The 20280-nt window shown below is 45.7% G+C and overlaps 1 protein-coding gene across 2 annotated transcripts in view; it reads right to left on the reverse strand.

Moving 5' to 3' along the window:
* The window catches only part of Adtrp (androgen dependent TFPI regulating protein), an 82147-nt gene that overhangs the window by 40850 nt on the left and 21017 nt on the right, over nucleotides 1-20280 (reverse strand). The window contains exons 2-4 of one of the 2 annotated variants that reach the window (XM_060372437.1): nucleotides 14031-14273; nucleotides 2085-2219; nucleotides 249-350 (exon numbers count right to left, since the gene is read on the reverse strand). In XM_060372437.1, coding sequence (XP_060228420.1) covers nucleotides 249-350; nucleotides 2085-2219; nucleotides 14031-14186 — 393 coding nt within the window. In that variant the 5' untranslated portion in view covers nucleotides 14187-14273. Of the gene's footprint in view, nucleotides 1-248; nucleotides 351-2084; nucleotides 2220-14030; nucleotides 14464-20280 lie in introns of those variants that run through there. The other variant, XM_021661014.2, reaches the window with a different exon arrangement.

Below are 20280 nucleotides of genomic sequence, written 5' to 3' on the forward strand. Positions count from 1 at the left end.
TGGAAGCTGCCGTGTGGGTTCTGGGAATTGAACCCCAGGCTTCTGGAAGATCAACAAGTGCTTTTAACCACCGGGCCACCCATGTCTCTATCACTCCTCAGGATCCTTTTTAAATAGTGGCCCGGTGGAGAGACAGGAGCAAGAAGGAGGGCGTTGAAGAACAGTTTAGAAATACACACAGACAGGACACTTTAGTGTTCAGTACGGAAGCCACTGACTTCTGTGCTCAGTCACTTCCTTCCACTCACCATTGCGTGATTAGTCCATGCTGGAAAGAATTCATCAAGGCCCTTGGGATAAACCAGGTTCCGATCGTAGAAAAAGAGGGCCCAGAATACCAAAAACACAAACTGGAAAGGAAACACAAAGACACCATTATTGGGTTTGTTTTCATCACAGGTTTCTAGGCTAACAAAGGAAACGGGAACATAAAAAACGATGGCGGTTTGAAGGATATCATATATACATTTCATAGACATAAAATGGAGGAGGAAACACTTACTGTACACAGCTGTACCCTGGTTCTCTGGGGATTCTTCAATGAGTGCAATGTGTTAGAAAGCAAAGATGGAGCAGGGCATGATGACTCACACTGTTAATCCCAGCCCTTGGGAGGCAAAGGCAGGTAGATCTCTGTGAGTTTGAGGCCAGCCTGGTCTACAAAGTGAGTCCAGAACAGCCAAGGCTACACAGAGAAATAACCTGTCTAGAAATAACGCCCCCCCTCCCCAAGAGAAGCAACGATGGCCATCATGGCAGGCAGAGAAGACACAAATAAAGATGCCTAGACTACAAGTCCTTCCTTGTTATCAATGCTCTATCTCTTTATCAACTGAGTATGTGTGTGTGTATGTGATTAGGTACGTTTGCATATATACACTTGACCCCCTCCTGCCTTTAAGAAGTCATGGTAAAGAACAACAGGAAGGCTTGCAGTGTAGCTAAGCACTGGATTATTTATAAGCAAGAAAAATGGACAGACTCCATCGTTCCTTTTAGACCCTTGAACTTTAGAAGATTTCCAGAGCGTGGAGGTGGAGGTGTCCACAAAGAAACCTGGGATGCTAAGCTCTTGCTTCCTCTGAGCTCTCACCAGAGGTGGAGAGTTTCACTCTGCCTTTTGTTTTGAAGTCTCAGAGCCACAGGAAACACTGACAAGAGGAATCCCGGGCCGCGCTGCACAGCCAGCAGGTGTGGTCTCAGTCTGTGTCAATCCGAGCTAAGTGACTGGAAGCATGAATGACGGAATAGCAGTGTGGACAGCACCGGAAAACAAGCCTCTGCTAAGACACTGCTTGCTTTGCCTGACTTCTGTCCCCTGGACACACTGAGTGTAGCCCCTGCCCCCTGCTCAGCACTGGGCTGCCATTCTCTCCTGATTTGTGTTTTCTGTGGCCCAACTTTGAGGTCTTATGTCTTTTATTTTTTTTAACAAATTTTGTATTTGATAGCTTTCCGGATTTATAAAAAGGGAAGTAGATCATCTTTCCCACCTAGGGTTCTCCTTCCCGTCATCATGATGGAAGCCAGGCTGTCCGAGTCATACAGTCATCCCTCAGCCTTCCCAAGGATACCACAACCCACAGATGCTCAAGTTTTCTATATGAAAGGGAATCATATTTTCATAAGACACATTATGCTTCCCCTGTGTGGACTAAATTAGCTAGAGACTGCTTATAATGTCCAGTACGATGTAAATGTTACATCGTTGTTATAAGTATTTGAACTTGATTTTTTATTCATTTGTCAAATATTTTCGATTCATATTTAGTTGAAATTGTGGGTGCCAAACCCACAAACATGGAGAGGTGATTGTATTTTGATTAAACTTTCCCACCAGGCAGCAACAAGGACCAGGCTTAAAACCTTCATACAGATAGAAAGTTAATGATGAGTTTTTCTGCTGTGTTGTACCCTAGACCTGGTGATACTGATCAGTGTGGTCAGTCCCAGACAGGAAGTTTATAGAAATGTAGATGCTCTGGTTACAGTCCCTAGTCTCCAGACAACCTTGCTGTTCCAGGAGAAGGATCCACCCATTTTACCTGAAGATGATGATGTAGGATATCCATCTGGGTACTTACTGTGGAGATAGGAAAAGCCAACGTGGTAAAGAGGAGATCTCTGAAGGACGTGATGAACTTGATGTCTTTACTTCCTTTGACTCTTTTCAGCACATCATCCAGGCAGGCGACCCCAAAGAAAATGTTCTGCAGGAGCTAAATTCATTACAACAAATGAGCATTTTCATTGGCTTTAATTAATACGCCCTTCACTGATGTAAAACCGCAGCCCCCTGGGAGCGATGCTGATTGGAGAAGGAGAGGAGGTAGGGTTATTCGGGTGGAGAGCCAATTCAAGGGCTGGGATTCCAGCTCACTGGGCTTTGACCTTGCACACTAAAAACGATTGGGGAAATTCATTCAGGAGATAATAATGTGTACAGTAGTTAGTCTAATGGTCTTCGGCTAAAATGGAAGCAAAATAGAGTTTAAAGGGAGAGTGTAATGAGGTGTATAGTGTGGCTGCGCAGAGGTGAGGGCCACATATACAGCTCAGGGTGAAGGGCAAGGCGCAGTGGTGGCGCGATCAGGAGTCCTTTCCCAATCATGGAATGGCTACCTCAAACGTGTGCAGATCATCAGCATTCACGTGAAAGCAGGGAGTGGAGCAGCATGCTCTGTAACCCCAGCTCTGTGGGGTGGAGCAGATGCAGGTGAGTTAGCCCAGTCAGTGGGGAGCTCTGGGTTTAGTGAGGAACTGAAATGAAGTTGACCTCTGGCCTCCACGCATATGAACATGCACATACACATTCACATACATACATGAGCATGTGTGTGTGTGTGTGTGTGTGTGTAGGTTGATATACCTCTAACGAGCAGATCAGAAAGACAAACATTGCATGCATGCATGCACACACACACACACAAACTCAGACACTGAACTCTCACTAAGAAAGCCATAATGAAGGTCATGGGTACTGGGATAGAGAGCTCTGTCCTGCTCCAGGAAAGTGCAGGTCATGATGACACACTCCTCAGAGTGAGAAGCCAGTACATTCGCCTTACCTAAAGGGGCTGCTTGGAGGCCTTATTAGGGAGGCAATCTGACAATTGGAGGGATTCAAATCATGGGATACAGAAAGCAAGGCCTAGAGTTCTGGCAACCACTGAGCTCTGTGAGGTCCCCAAGGCAAGGCAAGAGAGAAGCAGAGCCTTTTCCACTCAAGACTGAAGGCCTCTTACCTTCTCCCAAACACTTGGTGCTAGAAGTGTTTTGGATGGAGGATTTCTTATCCAGATTTTAGAATATGGAAACATAATAGAAACAAGACTCAGGCACACACAAAAAAATGCACTTCATTGGTATGTTCACCTCTTTAAAAGACCTGGAAGGTGACTTTATCCTCTATTCAGTAATTTTGTGCATGAAATCAAGTTATATGGTGTGAAATTTTATACCTGCGATGTCATACTTATGACTGAGAAGCTTGGATTTTAGAGCCTTCTAAGTGTCAGTCTTTAGATTCAGGCCTTGTGTGTTTTGTACAATGTCATGGCTGCTAATTTAAGGCCTGATGGGTTGCTGATGATACAGAGATGGGGTTGAATTTGAAGTACATTTGCCTTAGGAGTCATCTCAGTTCTTAGACATTCTGCATTGGCATGTGAAGGGCAGTTGGATTCTAGCCTAGAGTATGAGATGGGAAATTTATGGAGCCGAGAGAGCTGGGTTAATAATTGATCCAAACTGGCTGTTGGGAAACCGTGTCTGAAGTCTAGACTTGGGCAAAGATCTAAAGTTGGCTTCAGGACACTCCCTGGGCTGAGGCCTGAAGTGAGAGGAAAGGAGAGTAGAAGCTGTGTCCTTAGACTCCCGGCAAGTGGACTGCCTGGAGCTTCTCAGAAAGCCATGCTCAGACTTGGGGATCACAGGCCCTGAAAGATGGCACAAGTGGGGATTTTTCAAGAAGCAGTCTGCCAAGTGCGGTGGCACACGACTTTAATCCCAGCACTCAGGGAGGCAGAGGCAATTGGATTTCTGAGTTTGAGAACGGCCTGGTCTACAAAGTGAGTCTAGGACAGCCAGGGCTACACAGACAAACGCTGTCTTGAAAAACAAGACAAAACAAAACAAAAGTTAAAAAGCATTCTAAGGGATCCTTATGTGTGTAGAGCTCTCTGGATTAGACAGCCTTCCTCCATGTATCTTTCTGAGGCCTCAGAACTCCAACAGCTGACTTTTGTTGGTCATGGCCTGTTACATGTCAGACTGGAGGCTCGCTTTTAATTCTCCAAAGTCCTCCTGATGTGCTAGTATTAACCTCTCAGCCCCATCTTAAAGGAAAAGGGGGTAAAGAGAGATTAACAAGCTTGTTCCAAGTCCCGAGGCTTTAAAGCCTGGTTCTTGAGCCAGATTTGAGAAACATCGGATTTCTTTCTTGAGCAGGTCCCACAAAATTCTGTCAGAGGTCAGAGGAGAAACAATTCTACATGACTGAGAGAGTAAAATACAACATAAAAACAAACAAAGAAAAAAACACACTAAAACCAATGCCCAGTTAACGGCCTGAGGGTGCAGCCCAAGTATCGGAGGTTATAAATCTTCTCAGGATTGTTCTATTTTCTTTTGGGGGGTGAGTGGTGGTGGGCGGCGGGGAGAGAGGGAGAGTGCATGTGTACTTGCTGGGAAGGAAAGTTAGGTCCTTATGTTTATGCTCAGGCACCTGACCAGCCAAACCTTCTCCCTAGCCGAATTCCTGGGTTATCCTGACCCTGTGTAGTTGAGACTGCAGCCCACCTGTCTAGGAAACCTGTCTTGGAAATACAGAGCAGGTGGTTTCAGAGAGACAAGGCTGGGAGGAGAAAACCCAGGTAGTCAGTCCTAGGAGGTGGAACGGAATTGCTAAGGGAGGCGTGAGTCTGGGACAAATGCTAGGAAGTTTCCTCCTTCTAAAGCAAGGTAGCAGATGCAGATTCAGGAGAAAACAGAGGCTGAGTCAGTCACAGGGCTCCTTGAGGAAGAGGAGGCTTCCCAGAGGCAGAGGGTGTGGGGGAGGGGAGGAGGAGGGAGCCGGTCTCAGTTCGAAATGCCAGGCAGAGGTCCCCTCCAGAATGTTTATCCCTACTGGCGGTGCCCTTGGCACTGAGCCCAAGAGCTGTAGAATTCTTGAGTGTGCAGTTGTTTGCGTCAGAAGTTATGTCTTCCTCCTCCTCCTTCCCCCACCCACATAGCCCTCAGCCCCAGTTCCACTTCCAGATATTCCGGCGGCTGCAGCCCTTTGCTGCCTTAGTTGGTGGAAGCAACCCTGGGTTCTGGGCTCTGCTGAGCAACACAGCTCAACAGATCATCCTCTAGCTCTGCGCCCTTCTTCTTTGAGAGGTTGCCTCCGCCCACAGAGTGAAATCCGTACTACCCAACGTCCTTTGGTCAAAGTTTCTTCAAGTCACAGGGAGTCCAGCCCACCCTTTTCCTTGCTGCTTTCAGCCACGGATTGTGGAAATCAGATTAAGGAGGAAAACATATTACTCAGCCCCTCCGAGTTCATCAAAACAAATTGGCTCCTGTCAATGAGCCAGCCACCTCTCCCCCGCCACCCCCAGCTCACACATCATCTTGCAGGCATATGCCACACTGGCATCTCCAGGCTCCAACTTAGTGATGCCATTGATCTGACTGCTGACATGACACATGAGAGGGAGGCCACACGTGGTGCCAGAAGAGGAAGGCACTAGGGTGCTGACGAGGCAGAGACGCAGGTTAGAGCAGGGTGGAATGGGGCCACGGGGATCAGAGCTGGAGGATAAAGAGTGTGAGAAGCCAGGAATTCTAGGGAGTCTTGAGGGCTGTCAAGGACACACTTGAGTCAACTCAGGTCATAGAGAGTGATCTGCTCATCCACCAAGGAAAAAAATAAGACAGTGTTCACACACACACACACACACACACACACACACACAAACAAGTCTTGAGGGGTGTCAAGGGCACATTTGGATCACCTCAAATAGTCATCCAGATGGATAATGACCCACTCACCCACTATCCTTGGACACTGGCTCCCAGGAAAGCAGGCTTTATGGTGTCCTGTTGATCAAAATCTATTCATAGCTGATGCTTTCTGATTCATCGCTCTTCCCTGAGTCTATTGCAATGGAATGTTCTGGGCCTTTCCACGAAATTCTGCTGCTCTAAATTTGTTAGCTGTCTTTTGTTTGTGTTGCTAGCTAACAAACTTATGACCAGTGACAGAGCTGAATTTACATTTAAAAAAAATAACTAAAGTGATTTAAAAGAGAAAAAAAACTGTCACTGAAGGATATTTAGTTTATACATTCCAAGTCTTCACAAATCCACAAGGATCTTAAAGTCATGGAAACTTACCCTCTCTAAGCCATCAAGTTTTTTTCCTTGCCCTAAAGCCAAAACCCTTTTAAACAACCCCAGGAAATGAAAATTTCTTCCATTAAAAAAATAATAATAATTCCAGAGAGGGAGATTCCACAAGTTCCCCGAACAAGACATTAAGACTCCTGCCGGATGAGTCAAGCAACCCAGTGCCAAGCTCAAGGCTCCGGGCCTGACTCCGCCACACTGGGACTTTCCTTTCCTTCCATCAACCTGATGCAACCCTCAAAGAGAGAGACAGTTCCAAAGTGAAAGAGAACGCAGGGGCTAGCAGCGGCAGACGTTTTATCTGGGGCCGGCTGTTGAGGGAGGGGGCATCAGTTTTCTCTAGGGATGAGCTCCCCGATTGGTTATCCAATTCCAGGTGGTCAGCCGTAAACAGATGATCACGTGAATTTACCCACTTGGTAGACGGTGGGTGTAAAACAGTCATAAGGGAAGATTGTCTTGCACTTGAAAGGCAGTGGCCGTGGGCATGGGAAAGGGGGAGGGGGAGCAGGAGTGGTAAATTTGTGTCAATACAGTGCTCATATCTAAAAGTCTCACAAAATTACAACCGGATGTGGCATTACATGCCTTTAATCCCAGCAGAGGCAGGCGGATCTTTGTGAGTTCAAAACCAGCTGAATTTACAAAGTGAGTCCAGGACAGCCAGGCTTCTGTTACACAGAGAAACCCTGTCTGGAAAACAAACAAACAAAAAACCAAAACAAAACAACAAAAAATCCTAAAAAAATTAAATGAAAAAAAGATCAACTTAAAACAACAACAACAAAACTCCCTTGAGATAAACAAGAGAGTTTAACAGTCAAAACCAGGTGCGCAAATAATATAAAGAAGACAATTTGGAATAATGAGGAGAAAAACAGAGAAACTAAGAGTATTGTAGGATACGTTCTGTTAGAAGTGTAAGAAGCCTTGGCCAAGGCTGTGTAGCTGATGACAATGGCTTTCGTATAGCAGTAGGATTTCCTGGGATAGAGCAGCCTGCAGGTGGACGGGTTCACGGCTATGTTCTGGTTACCAATTCATTCAGCCAACATTCCTGGAGTGCCACTTAGGGACCCAGAACTGTATTAGAGATAATGCAGACCAGGACTGGCTCTATGTCAGTTTGCCTTTACTGGGAATAAGGAAAGAGGAAAGAGAAAAAGAGGAAGAGGAGAAGGAGGGGGAGGAGGAAGGAAGGAACCCTTTCTGTAGGCTGGTGTTTGCGGATTGAAGGCCAGGATGAGTGGGAGATGTGCCTGGAGGGAACTCTTGAAGTATCTGTGACAGGGTGGGGGAAGGGCTGGGGGCGAGCAGATGCTTAGGAGCTCTCCTGAGCAGCCCTGCAGAGCTTCCCTGGAGTGGGTCCTTTGGCAGCCCCAGGGAAGGAGCTAAAGCCCAGTGTTGGCAGCCTCCTTCTGCTGAGGGTGTTTCTGGAAGGAGAGATCACCTGTGACCCATCAGAAGCCCACACACCATCTGGGAGCTGTGGAATGAATCTCTCAGCTCTGGGGAGGTGGGAGGACGAGCTTTCCTCGGCACCACACAGGAACAAACCGAGATGTGGAAAAGTTGGGTCACTCAGAAATCACACAGTAAGTAAATACACAGCCATTGCTCTCGCCCCAGAAGCCAGGCTTCTCACCGCAGATCTCTCCACTGGGTTTAGAGAACTTATCAAAATGCTGGCTACTCAATAAATTCTAGGTGCTTTGTTTGGGGGCTGGTGATGTCCATTTTCTCTGTGCGATCAGCTCTAATCCCTTCAGCTGCCCAGGAGCTGTGTCAGCAAACGTTCATCGTCCTTGCAAACAACATCAAGCCTTGTGTCTTTTGGACCCCGGAAAGCTAAAGAGCTTCACAGACTAAGATCTAAATTCAGTGATGGAAATCAAGGGTTTCCCTCCAGGTATCAAAATGGGTACTGTAATATAAATAGAACCCCACCTTTCTACTGTTTATAGGCTGCCTTGGACCTTGTGACAGCAGGGGGAGGGACTTCTTTTTCTCTAGCCCTGACTCATCCTCTCTGAGGACATTTGCAATGACATCACATTGCTGTCATCCCGAGAGCTTAAGGATCATGAGGTTTGGGCAGCTTTACAAGATGGGAGGGGAGGAAAGGCATGTGTCTGTTAGGGAAGGAGATGTGGGCAAGATGGGGGCAGACTCAGAATCTCACCTGGTGGCTCATAAAAGTGGGAGAATGATCCTGCACAGCAAGAAGCTTCCTGCCTTTACCAGTAAGTGTCCCTTAGAACCAGGGACAGTTCTTGGATGAAAAGGGAGTGATGGAGACAGGGAAGCACATTTGTGGTGGACTTGGGTACTTCGTGGGCTGAGCTAGCACAAGCAAATTAAAATTGTGCCTAGCTTAGTCTCCATGCTCAGCTGTGGGGGCTTCCTCACGTGGTAGGATTGCAGAGGAATTTTAATTCAGAACATGGCGGTTCTGGCAAGAGATCACATCCTTCTAGATCTGTGTGATTCGGCTGGAATACAAACACCCCTTTAATCCAGGAGACAGAGGCAAGCAGATCTGAGTTCAAGGCCAGCCTGGTCTGGACCAAGTTTGGGATAAAGGCAAACTTAGGTCCAGGGACAGTGTTACATACCTTTAATCTCAAACAATGAAAGTAAAGTTAGTTTGTAGAAGGAAGCACCCTTATTTGAAAGTGATGCCTAACTGAGTGGCAGAAAAGGTGATGAATCAGAGAAAAAATTGACAGAGTAGGATCTGCCCAACTCTCACGAGGAGAGGAAAGGGAAGCTACTTAAGGTGCAATGCAGTAATAGAGGGAGGAGGCAGTTTTACTAGGAGAATTGTATAGAGAGACAAATTGTAGAGAGAGAATAAGCTAGACAGAGGTAAAGACAGAATGAGCCAGAAGATTAGAAAAGATTTCTGGAGTTAGTTTGAGGCCAAACAGAGCAGTTCAGGGGCCGAGAGAAAGGCCGGATTGAATTAGTCAGCTGGGAAAGGAGTTTGAGCCAGAACAGCTGAGTTGAACCAGCCAGCCCAGAGCTCAGTAAGAACAAGAGAGGGTGAGCTTATTAAGCAGTAAATCTCAAGCTGAAAACATTCTAGGCCTAGGTTAGATTATATAGAGGCTAGAAGTTTCCAGAACTAGGCCTCAGTTAGTAGATAGAGGCGATAACCCTCCAGATGACAGTTACAACAGGTGAATAAAAGTTCCTTTTATATAGGACTCACCATTCTCTGCTTGAATTTGAAGCTGTACCTCCCTCAAATCCCCAGTGTCTCAACAGACATCCTCTTCTAGCTAAATGACAGAGTGTAGTGGGGAGAGACAGAGACTGTGTATGTAGTATGCATGTAGTGTGCAGTGGCTGACTTTCATCCAGATCCATCACCCACTAGGAACTTGTTGAGGAGAACTGTGTCCCACCAAGTCACTGTGTCCCACAATGTCCATTCCTGTCAAACACAGGATAACTCCAAGCTCCGCACCTCCCTTCCATCTTCTCTCCTTTTCTGCTTCCACCGTGTTGATGGCCTTCTAAGAGTAGGCCATGCTGTTAGCTTTTTATTTTTGTGTCTACTTCACAAATGTGGGAATGAACACATAAGATAAGAGTCTTTATCCCTGGGTCACAGGCGGTGAGCAGTAGGACCGAGGAACCATCCCACAGACACAAACACTCCTTCTCCCTGGGGCCAGCTCTCTGTCCTGTCAGCCTGCTCCCACCCCTTCCACCTTTCTTTTCTTACCTAGTGTCCCTCTACCCACCCTCTGGAAGCTTCCATGAATTCCTCTGGGACTCCCTGGGGGCAGTTTCAGGAGGAAAAAGGCATAATTCTCTGAAAGCTGACTTGTAATAAGACAGGCTTTGTTATTCAACATGGACACAGAAGTGCACTCAGCCAATAAGAAGTTAGAGAGGTCTGAAAGGAAAGGTGTGCCAGACTCGGAAATGCCACGAATTTTCTTTCATATATAGGTTCTAGATAGACGTTACCGTTTCTAGGTGTGGGCTGGCGCCTCTAGGCCACAAAACTAGAAAGGGGACTATGAAACGAGGAAAAAGAGCTCCTGGGGAGGAAGAAGAAAAGAGAAAGTAAAATGGTGCCTGTGACCTGAAGAGAGGATGGGGCTGCTATGAACAAACAGGGTGAGGGGTAGGAGGACAGACAAAGAAAGTATAGGTGGGAATCATCAAAGACAAGATCTGTATGAAACTTCCACGACACCCATTTCTGTTTGTATTAAAGCATGAAAAAAAAAACACATAGAAGATTAACATGACTAACAAGGCATATTACAAAGCATTAAATATATATTATATTTATATATATACATATATATATATATACACTATATAACTACATATATAACAAAGCATTAAAATAGTTATTTTTGGTCAATCTATATATATGAGATATGCAATATATAAGAGATATGCAATCTCTGCTACATTGATGGGCTGCAGACATGGCTTAGTGGTTGAAGAGCATTTGCTGCTCTTACAGAGGACTCCGGTTCTGTTCCCAGTACCTACATGATGGTTCAAAATGGCCTATAGCTCCAGTTCTAGAAGATCTGATACCCTTTCTAGTCTCTGCAGGCACAGTATACACAGTACCCACAGTACGTATACATACATGTAGGCAAAATAAAACCTCATACATGTAAAATAAAATATATTAAAATTTACAATTCCTGCTAAGTTAGGTTGGACCACATTGAAGCAAAATAAACATGAGCGGTAGGATAAAATGGGAGACCTATGATCTGATCGGTCTATTCCATTAAAATATAAAACAGTTAAAAAACAAATAGGTATAAATGAACACATGAGACCACAAGAGATATTGATTTTGTAGCTCAACCATTTATTAAGCTATTTGAAAACTATCCTTGGATGGGTTCCCTAAAATATACTCAACCCATGTCTGCAGCTGGGGAACATTCTGTAAAGTCATGCCTTCAGAGCACAGAGTAGCAAGCACTCCTTTGCTACATGCTGGGGCCAGAAGCAGCCTGAAAAAACTGTCATTCAGGAAAGTAGAAACTTAGCCACGACTACAGCAGGCCCAGTGAGCTGAGTTCTAGCATGTGGGTGCCCTGTGCCCTGCTCTCACGGTGGACATAATGGAGAATTGTAAGTGACTCGGATGATAAGGGCCTATGAGGCAGAAATGGTTTGGAACTCTGGTTCAAATGTTTTTTACATTCACGTAAAGGTGAGGGAAAGGTCTAGAAAACAGTTCTGTTCATGGGATTTCGAGTGGTCTATGGAAGCCTATGCAGGAAGCAAAATGGTGACTAGAGGAGAACAGGCCTTTCTTTGGGGGATATGGGCAGAGAAATGAGGAAGGAAGCCTGAAGATTAAACTAGTGAGACAAAAACCTTTCTCTAAGAGATACTAGCTTTCCCGGGAAGAAGGGGACCTGACTGGTGAGGGGATTTTTTTGTTTGTTTGTTTTGTTTTGTTTTGTTCCCTTTGTTTTTCCTTAAAAAATGGTATGATGTTTAAAAGAATTCAAGAAAAATAAAAAAGAGCTGTAGAAGATTAACCTGGAGTCTGAGTGTTGTAGGGGCAGGTGCTTAGTCTGGGAAAGCAGAGCTAATGTGGTCCTCTGATGCAATGGGATGAGGGAGGCAGGAAGTTTGGGAAGGGAGAGGTAGGCCCAACAAAAAGTAAAACAAGTGGGATTTGTTTTGGTGGCTAATTCTCCAGAAAGGCAGGAAATGGAGTTAAACTAGAATGTGATCTGGGCTGTGAGATACTCACAGGAGATGCTCAGTGCTCAGCCTGACTACCTGAGTTCAATCCTCAGGACCCAAATGGCGGAAGGAGAGAACTGACTCCCGAAAGCTGTCCTCATGGTACATATGACCCCAACATACATACTCATACATACATGCACATGTAGTAAAAGTGTTATAATTGTTTTTATGAAGACCCCAAACTATGATATGCCAGTAGACAGACAATGAGGAGAGGAAATGGCATTGAAAGCCAGAAGGTCATGGAGCTACATAAGTCTGTCCTGCTCTGCAGTTAATGTTTGACAGAATGCTCAAACCTGAGCCTGAGTTTGATTAGTAGATCAAACACGGATAGACATATGTCCCTGCCCCATCCCACCCCCCACTTTACCCAACACAGATAAAAATCTCCTTGTTTTATACTTACGGTGTTCTTAGAGCGCCACAAAAATCAGTCTTTGCTTTCTTTCCTCATTATTTGACATTTTCCTCATAAAATCTCAAGACTGAAACAGCCAACTTGCCACTTTCTGACACAAGAGAGCTGTGTCCCGAACTCAAAATATTTCAGGCCAGTACCAAGAGGGAAGGGGACAGTGCTAAAAGGGCCTCCTGAACCTGAGCTCAGCACTTCTGCTCACTCGGCATCACACCATCCTTTCTGACCCTGCTTCTGCTCTGGATGCAAATGAGGAAAATTACTCTGACGATTCTGAGAGATTAGCATATTCTGATTAGCATATTCTGATTAGCATACTCTGAACACAGGGCCAGAGAGATAGCACGGGCTCCTAAAGATACTAGCTGTTCCTTCCTAGAACCCAGGGTCAGTTCCAGCACCCACACAGCAGCTCACGGGCATCTCCATCTAACTCTACTTTCAGGAGATCTGATGCCCCCGTCTGGCTTCCACAGGCACCAGACATATATGTGGCACATGTACCTGTGGGCATGCAGGAGAACTGTCATATCCATTACATAAAAATAAATCCTGAAAATACAATTTTGTTTTTCAGCTTCCTGAAACGAGGTATTTTATGGAATTGTGTGTTTTTATGTTTGTTGTTTTGTTTGCTTTGGCTGTCCTGGAACTCTTGTTTCTCTGTAGATGAGGCTGGCAGCAAACTCAGGGATCTGCCTGCCTCTGCCTTCCAAGTGCTGGGAGGCTGGCACCAAACTCAGAGATCTGCCTCCCTCTGCCTTCCAAGTGCTGGGATTAAAGGTATGGACCACCGCCACCCAGCTGAACTGTGCATTTTAGCAACAACAAAATCCTCAAGTGTCAATCCATGTCTGAAGTTACATTTTAACTTTTTTTTTTCTCCCATTCATTAAGACTGTTCACTAGCCCAGGTTAGGAAGACAGGAGGCGATTAAGTTATAAGTTTGGTTTTAAAATAGTCAAAACTGTGTACTGGCTGTTGGCTCCAGTGATCTCTTCTTTCAGATGGAACTTGAGCCTATAAAAAATTGTAGTGGGAGAGAAGGTGCCAAAAAGTGTTTGCTTTTCTTGGATAAATCTGTGAGTCGGTGTGTGCTGTCAAATGACATTATTCCTCCATGGAAGTCACACTTCCTACACAACATTAGACACTCTGCCTTCTTTTCACAGACTTTCCCAAGCAAGGTTCAAAATCTCGCTTGTGTTTTGTACTCAACAAGCCTGTGGTCCCTCAGTTGGGCTCCAAGAGTCTATATGAAAGAGCGTTTAACAATTAGACACCCCAGTAGCTACAGTTTCCAAACTGAGTTCCTTAGAGCAAATTGCTAAATAACAGGGGAAGCCCCAAACTCGCCAAGCGTGAAGAAGGAAGACATACAGGGGACTCGTACTTAGTAAAGTGACATAGGGAAAAGCACTCACGTCCCTGCTGATAACTTGGTTCCAGACCCAGACTTACCAGATTAAGGATTGTCAAGTACTTTGAATGTACACCACCGTCGTGGAATTCCTTTAACTTCTCCTCATCCTTCCCAATGTTTGGGATGTAATAATTGAGGAAGATGTACCAGTTCAAAACAAGGAAGTGATATATACAAGTGGTTGTCTTGGTCATGGCTGCCGTGGATTGGAGCAGTCTGCCTGTCCTCTGCTTCCCGAGGAGTCCTGGGAGCCGCTGCTGCACTCTGTCCAGGCTGCGGAGCTGTGGAAACAAAGCCCTCTGGGAATGAGATTCAGCACAGGCTGGGAGTTTGCTTCTCCCTTAGGTACCTTTCCTTATAAGCTTTCAGATAGCTGCGTTTAGATAACTGGACAGCTTGCGCCCATTTCAAAACAGGGTTTTGAGGAGAGCAACAAACAGGAGCTGCACTTCAAACAGGGCGTAAGCCCGCTGAGTGACCTGTTACAAATGCCATCTCAGTAAAAGGTCATGCCAATGTTCCTCCTTTTCTTCTGGTCACAAAGGTCACGGGTAGCAATGGTGCCACTTTCAAAGAATGAGAGGTTCTTTTTAAACCAGGAAGTAAAGACTTGGATGTGTTTATAGCCCCAAGAAAGATAAGGAAACTGGGTGTAGTCATTCTACTCGTGAAATGTCTGAGGCATTATCAAGTTTGAAAAAGCTTTTGATCTTCTAGGAACAGACCCAAGGGAGTCTCTATCGCCCCGCCCTTACACTAGAGAACTAGAGACGTCCAGACATTCCATTACCACAGCATTTCTGTGCCCAGAAGGAAGGAGCATAGTGAGACAACTGTGGCCAGAAAACCAGCATACCTGAGTGTAGATATGGCTGGGGGGAGTGGTGGAAGCCAGAGCCTCCGTAGTCCCCTGGGGAGTACAAGACATAATTGGATTGGGAGAGCAAAAGACAGGACCCTACCTCTGCCTGTGCAGAAGGGGACGTGAGGAGAACTGGAAGTGTCATGCCTTGTGACATCACTGGTCTGTTTCCCTGGGCAACTCACTTGGAGGTTGAGCAAGTTCCTTGAGAATGCCCCTGGAGCCACTAGGGAAGTTGATGTTTTTGATGACCTCGCCACGGTTAATAAGAACTGAGAAAAAGAACCACGAGTGGCTATGGGAACCCAAATAAATCCCTAACAGGCCTATGTACAAAAAGTCTAGACCAAACATTCGGACTCATAGGCAGGAGGACAGCGGCCCTAAGCCAGCAGCTCTGCAGGACAGCCACTTCCTAGACTGTTGGAAATGCTATAACAAAACATCACAAAGCTGCAGCTTATACACAAGAAATGTATTTATCCAATTTTTAGAGGCTAGAATGATAAGAACCTGCTGGCAGGTTTAGTATGTAGCAAGGGTTCATTTTCTGCTCAACATATTTAATACTCTGACTGAGACTTCTCATGGACAAAAGGCAAAACATCTCCCTTGGGCATCGTTGGGGCTGGAATCCTATCTGAGAAGGCTCTGTCCTCACCCCCTCAGGACTTGTCTATAACCATGCCTGTGACTAATACCATCAGCTTTGAGAGTTAGGATCTCACGCTATGAATTTGACGAAGGCACAAATGTTGGAAACCAAAAACCACTCACCACGGAGAGGGTGGTCTGGGACACGGGACAGTGATTTGCAAACTCCCCGGCCAAGGCTAAAACTGCAAATAACATTGGTGTCTCTTGCTTCTATAGCTCCGATGGCTAAGCCTGGCTCCAAGCACTTTATACATGCCAGCTCCCTGAACACTTTAAAACCCATAAGGATGTTGGCACTAAAACGATGTGCTCCGCAAGCAGGAGGAGGTAGAGTGGACCCACACTGGTAACTGACTTTTGTTCTTATTTCTAAGACAGATCCCAGGTTGTCCTACATATAGGAGCACTATCTGTAACTAAGGATGATGGTGAACTTTTAAAATGTGTGTTGGGAGGGGGTCCACGGTGTACACAGGTGTGTTTCCATCTGTACACATGTGTGTTGGAGACCAGAGGACAATCTTAAATGCCGTCCTTTACAACAGTGGTCCTCAGGGATCACATATTAGATATTCACATGATTCATAACAGTAGCAAAATTAGAGTTATGAAGGAGCGATGAAAGTAATTTTATGGTTGGAGGTCAGCACAACATGAGGAACTGTATCAAAGAGTCATGGCATTAGAAGGGTTGAGAAACACTGATTTGAAAAATATCTACCTGATTTGAGTCAAGGTTTCTTGGTTGGCCTGGAACTCATCTCTGAGGCTAGACTGGGTAGTCAGTGAACCTCCAGAGTCCTCTTATTTCCATTCAATGAGAAAAAAAAAACAAATAAGAGGAGGACAGGACTGCTCCTGAGGGGTTGAGGTTTTTATTATGGATATAAGGAAGAGGCATTTGGGAGAGTCCAGAGTGAACATGACCAGCAAACTGAGGAGATGAGGGAGAAAAGAAAGACAGATCCAGGAGCCAAGAGGCCAGAAGAGCAGGAACCAAGGGCAACCACCAAGAGACCAAACAGGGCTGGTGACCAAAATGGCTGACGTTATATAGGAAAGAGTAGCTGGGGGAAGGGTAGGGTGTGGGGCATGCCATCCAGGAAGACCCTGTAGTAGGTAGGGACTGAGGGATGCTGGGAGAACCTGGCAGCCAGCATCAGATATGTTAATAGGCATCTCCTTTAGCTGTCCACCCAGGTTTGAGAGCTAACATCCATATCTCCACTTCTAGGATCACGGCATGTCCTACCATGCCCAACATCTGTATGTGGGTGCTAGGGATTGAGCTTGGGTCCTTGTGCTTTTTGAGCAAGCACTTTACCGACTGAGCCATCTCCCAGGCTGACCTTGAACATCTGGACTTCTCTCTCTCTACCTTCCAAGTGCTAGGATTCATTTCAAAATTAAGGATCAGGACCTCATGCATGCTAGGCAAGAACTCTGACAACCAGTCCACATCCCCAGCATCCAAGAGTACTTTGACAAGCAATAAATGTCGCCACTTAGCTATGGATTCTGAACAAACACAGGCCTAAGCTGCTCTTTGCCTACAATACCCCTTTCTTCAAGAATTAGAAGCTTGGGATGGAAAGAGGGAGTGGGCTACAGCTGGTATACAAGTGAATGTATAAAATTATTTAAAAATAAGAAAATATTAATATAAAAAAAGAATTAGAAGCTACATTTTATACAGAAGAGAAAGAATTCAAAACTGGAGGGAATTTAATTTTTAAGAATTTAATTTTAATTTTTAATAACAATATACACACGTTTCATACTTCAAACATTGCACAGACAATGTGATTCACAGCAGAGTGTCTCATAGCCCTGTGCTCTCAGGAGACAGGGTGTAAGTTTTTAATTTCTCAAATTCATACTGGCATTGATCGACTTGCACAACAAACAATGACTATTTGCTAGGAACTAATTAGGCCATGGATGTTCTTTCTTTCTTTTCTGTTTGTTTGTTTTACAATTTTTCTAACACTTCTTACATAAACACTGAATCTACACCCCCCTCACTCCTCCAGCTCCCCTAGCATCCCCCTTCCCAAATTTATCATCTTTAAAATATATATATATATATATATATATATATATATATAGTTGTTACAAGTATGACCTAGTGGGTCCATTTAACTTTGCTTGTTTGCACATGTCCCAGGGATGACCCATTGAGATGGGCCAACCTGTGTGGGAGTGAGTCCCTGGAGGGGACCGATTCTCCACCTGTTTGCAGACCTTGACCCCCTGAAGCTGTTCATCCAAGGGTTTCTTTAGAAATAAGATCCAATCCCTGATCTCAAGAAGCATATACTCTCAAAAGCAGAGACAGACGAAACAGGAACAAAACTAGCCAATACCTCCTAAATCAGGCCTCTAAAGCAGTCCCTCCCTTTCCACGCTACTTTGCCCTACCTAGTTCAGGTCTTCATTTCTTGCTGGTGACAACAACTGTCTCTTCATTGATTTCATTCCTTTCTCACCCTACCCCACCCCACCCCCATCCCTCTTGAGACAGGGTTCCTCTGTGTAGTCCTAGCTGTCCTGGAACTCAATCCTCTCCCAAACTCGGCGATATGCATAGGCTCACAGGCGTGTGTCACCACACCCAGCTCCCACAGTCATCCACACTTGTTTTGTTGTGTGAACCTCACTTATGACTTGCTATCTGCTTTCACAAGCTTCAGAGACCTGCCCACTATCACCTGGCTTTGGTTCTTTCCTGCAGCCTCCTGTGAGAACACGTATAGAACTTCACACCTGTATCTACCAGGTTACAAGTGCCCTCGTCCCTTTAAAACCTTTCCCTGAAGTCTCACTTGCTATCTCAAAATCAGCCTCTGATCCCCGGAACTATGAAGAACAGCGAAATGCATCCCCTCCAGCCTTCCCAAGCCGCAACAGCGCTTGCGCCTCTCCGCCTCTCTCTTCTAGTTTCTATTTTTGCTGCAGATCTCCTTTAAAAACTTTTTTTTTTTTTTTCCCTGCTGGGTGTGGTGGCTCACACCTGTAATCTCTGCACTCAGGAAAGTGGAGACAGGAGGATCAGGCGTTCAAGGAGAAGCTTGCCATGCATGCTTTAGGGCCTAAGCGCAAATCCCCAGACCCCGGGAAAACCAAGATGGAAGGTGGAAACGGGACTGCAGCAGTTTGCAAGCCATCCAGACTGGCTTATGAAGCAGCTTACAAGATGCCTGCCTCAAACAGCCGGAAGGCGAGGACTGACCTCACCCCTAGGTATGCTCACCCAGAGGCACGCATCATTCGCGCAGAAATCATAGACATATTTCAAAACTGGGCGTTAATGGCATGGTGGGCTTTAAAGGCGGTGGTGGTGCTCGCCTTTAATCCCAGCACTCTGGAGGCAGGGGCAGGCAGAGCTCTATGAGGCCAGCCCGGTCTCCAGAGTGAGTTCCAGGACACCCAGAGCTACATAGTGAGACCCTGTCTCAAAATAAATCCAATCAATTGTTGGAGTCCAAAAATCCAAAACAATGCAAGCAAGCAAGCGCCCAGCAAATCAAGATCTTCATTGAACCAGGCAGCACAAACTGACCAGGGAAGGACCAGAGCAGATTCAGGAGCTCGCTGCATATTCCAACATTCGTAAGACGATGACAAAAACGCACTGGACTCGGGCAACTACTGATGGAGCAGGGCCGCAGAACAGACTCAGAAGTGGAACCTAAACCCTGAGTCAGGATGCTACAAAGAATTTTAAGCCGGAAATCCACAAGCATCTGTGCCAAATTATAGTTAAGTTTTCCCAGCAATAAGGATTTACAGATAGGAGACTTCCTTAAGAACAAATCTTTCAAGCTGGACGTGGTGGCACACACCTATGATCCCAGCACTCAGGGAGGCTGAGGCAGGAGAGTGTTGTGAGTTCAAGGCCAGCCCGGTCTATAAAGGGAGTCCAGGACAGCCAAGATTACACAGAGAAACCCTGTCTTGGAAAAGCATTAAAAAAGAGAGCCTGTCTTTGTGATCCACTGACCCTGGTCCCATTGGTTGGTTACTGAACTGTGGTGGGGCCACTTGCCTGGCATTGGGGCCATTTGCCGGGCATTTGTGACTCGGCCTGCCAACCAGGAAGCTAGTTCACAGGCCCGTCTCTTTCTGGCAAGTGGGATGTCAGTCACCAGGGAGGTGGGTTGGGGTGTTAGACTTTAGTTGACCCCTCTTCAGAATGGAAGTTTTATTCAAAATGGCTTCAGTTTGGCTCCTTCTTACACAACCAACCAACAACAAGAAAAAAGGAAAGAAAGAAAAGGAAAAAAGTGAAAACAACCGGACTTTAAGTGGGGCATGGCTACTCATACCTTAACCACAGCAGAGGTAGGAGGATTGCTCCATGTTCAAGGCCAGCCTTGGTTACAGGAGACCTCACTAAAGTATGGAGGTTTGATTTGGACCACTGAAGTGGGAGACAGCACTTACTAGGTAGGCGGACATCTGGCAAGGTTGCCTCTCTGTGGACGCAGATGGCTGGGCACCCCTCTTGCTGAGGGCGGACGGTGGCCCTACCCAGACGAAACTCGAGATTTCCCCAAAGGTAGGAGGCTTCAGAAGGGCTGGGATTCCACACACTCTAACCTGGAACCTATGCACAGTGACTCAGGAAGAGGGGCTTCACAGAAATATTTAAGAAATCTATAAAATATGTTTTTAATCAGCCTAAAAAAAAAAAAAAAAACAAAACAAAATCAGCCTCTGAGAGGAAGCCTAGCAGTTTCCTGCTCTGAAATTCTCCCTGACCTCCT

The sequence above is a fragment of the Meriones unguiculatus genome, chromosome 19 (genome assembly GCF_030254825.1).
Source record: "Meriones unguiculatus strain TT.TT164.6M chromosome 19, Bangor_MerUng_6.1, whole genome shotgun sequence".
NCBI classification, from domain to species: domain Eukaryota; kingdom Metazoa; phylum Chordata; class Mammalia; order Rodentia; family Muridae; genus Meriones; species Meriones unguiculatus.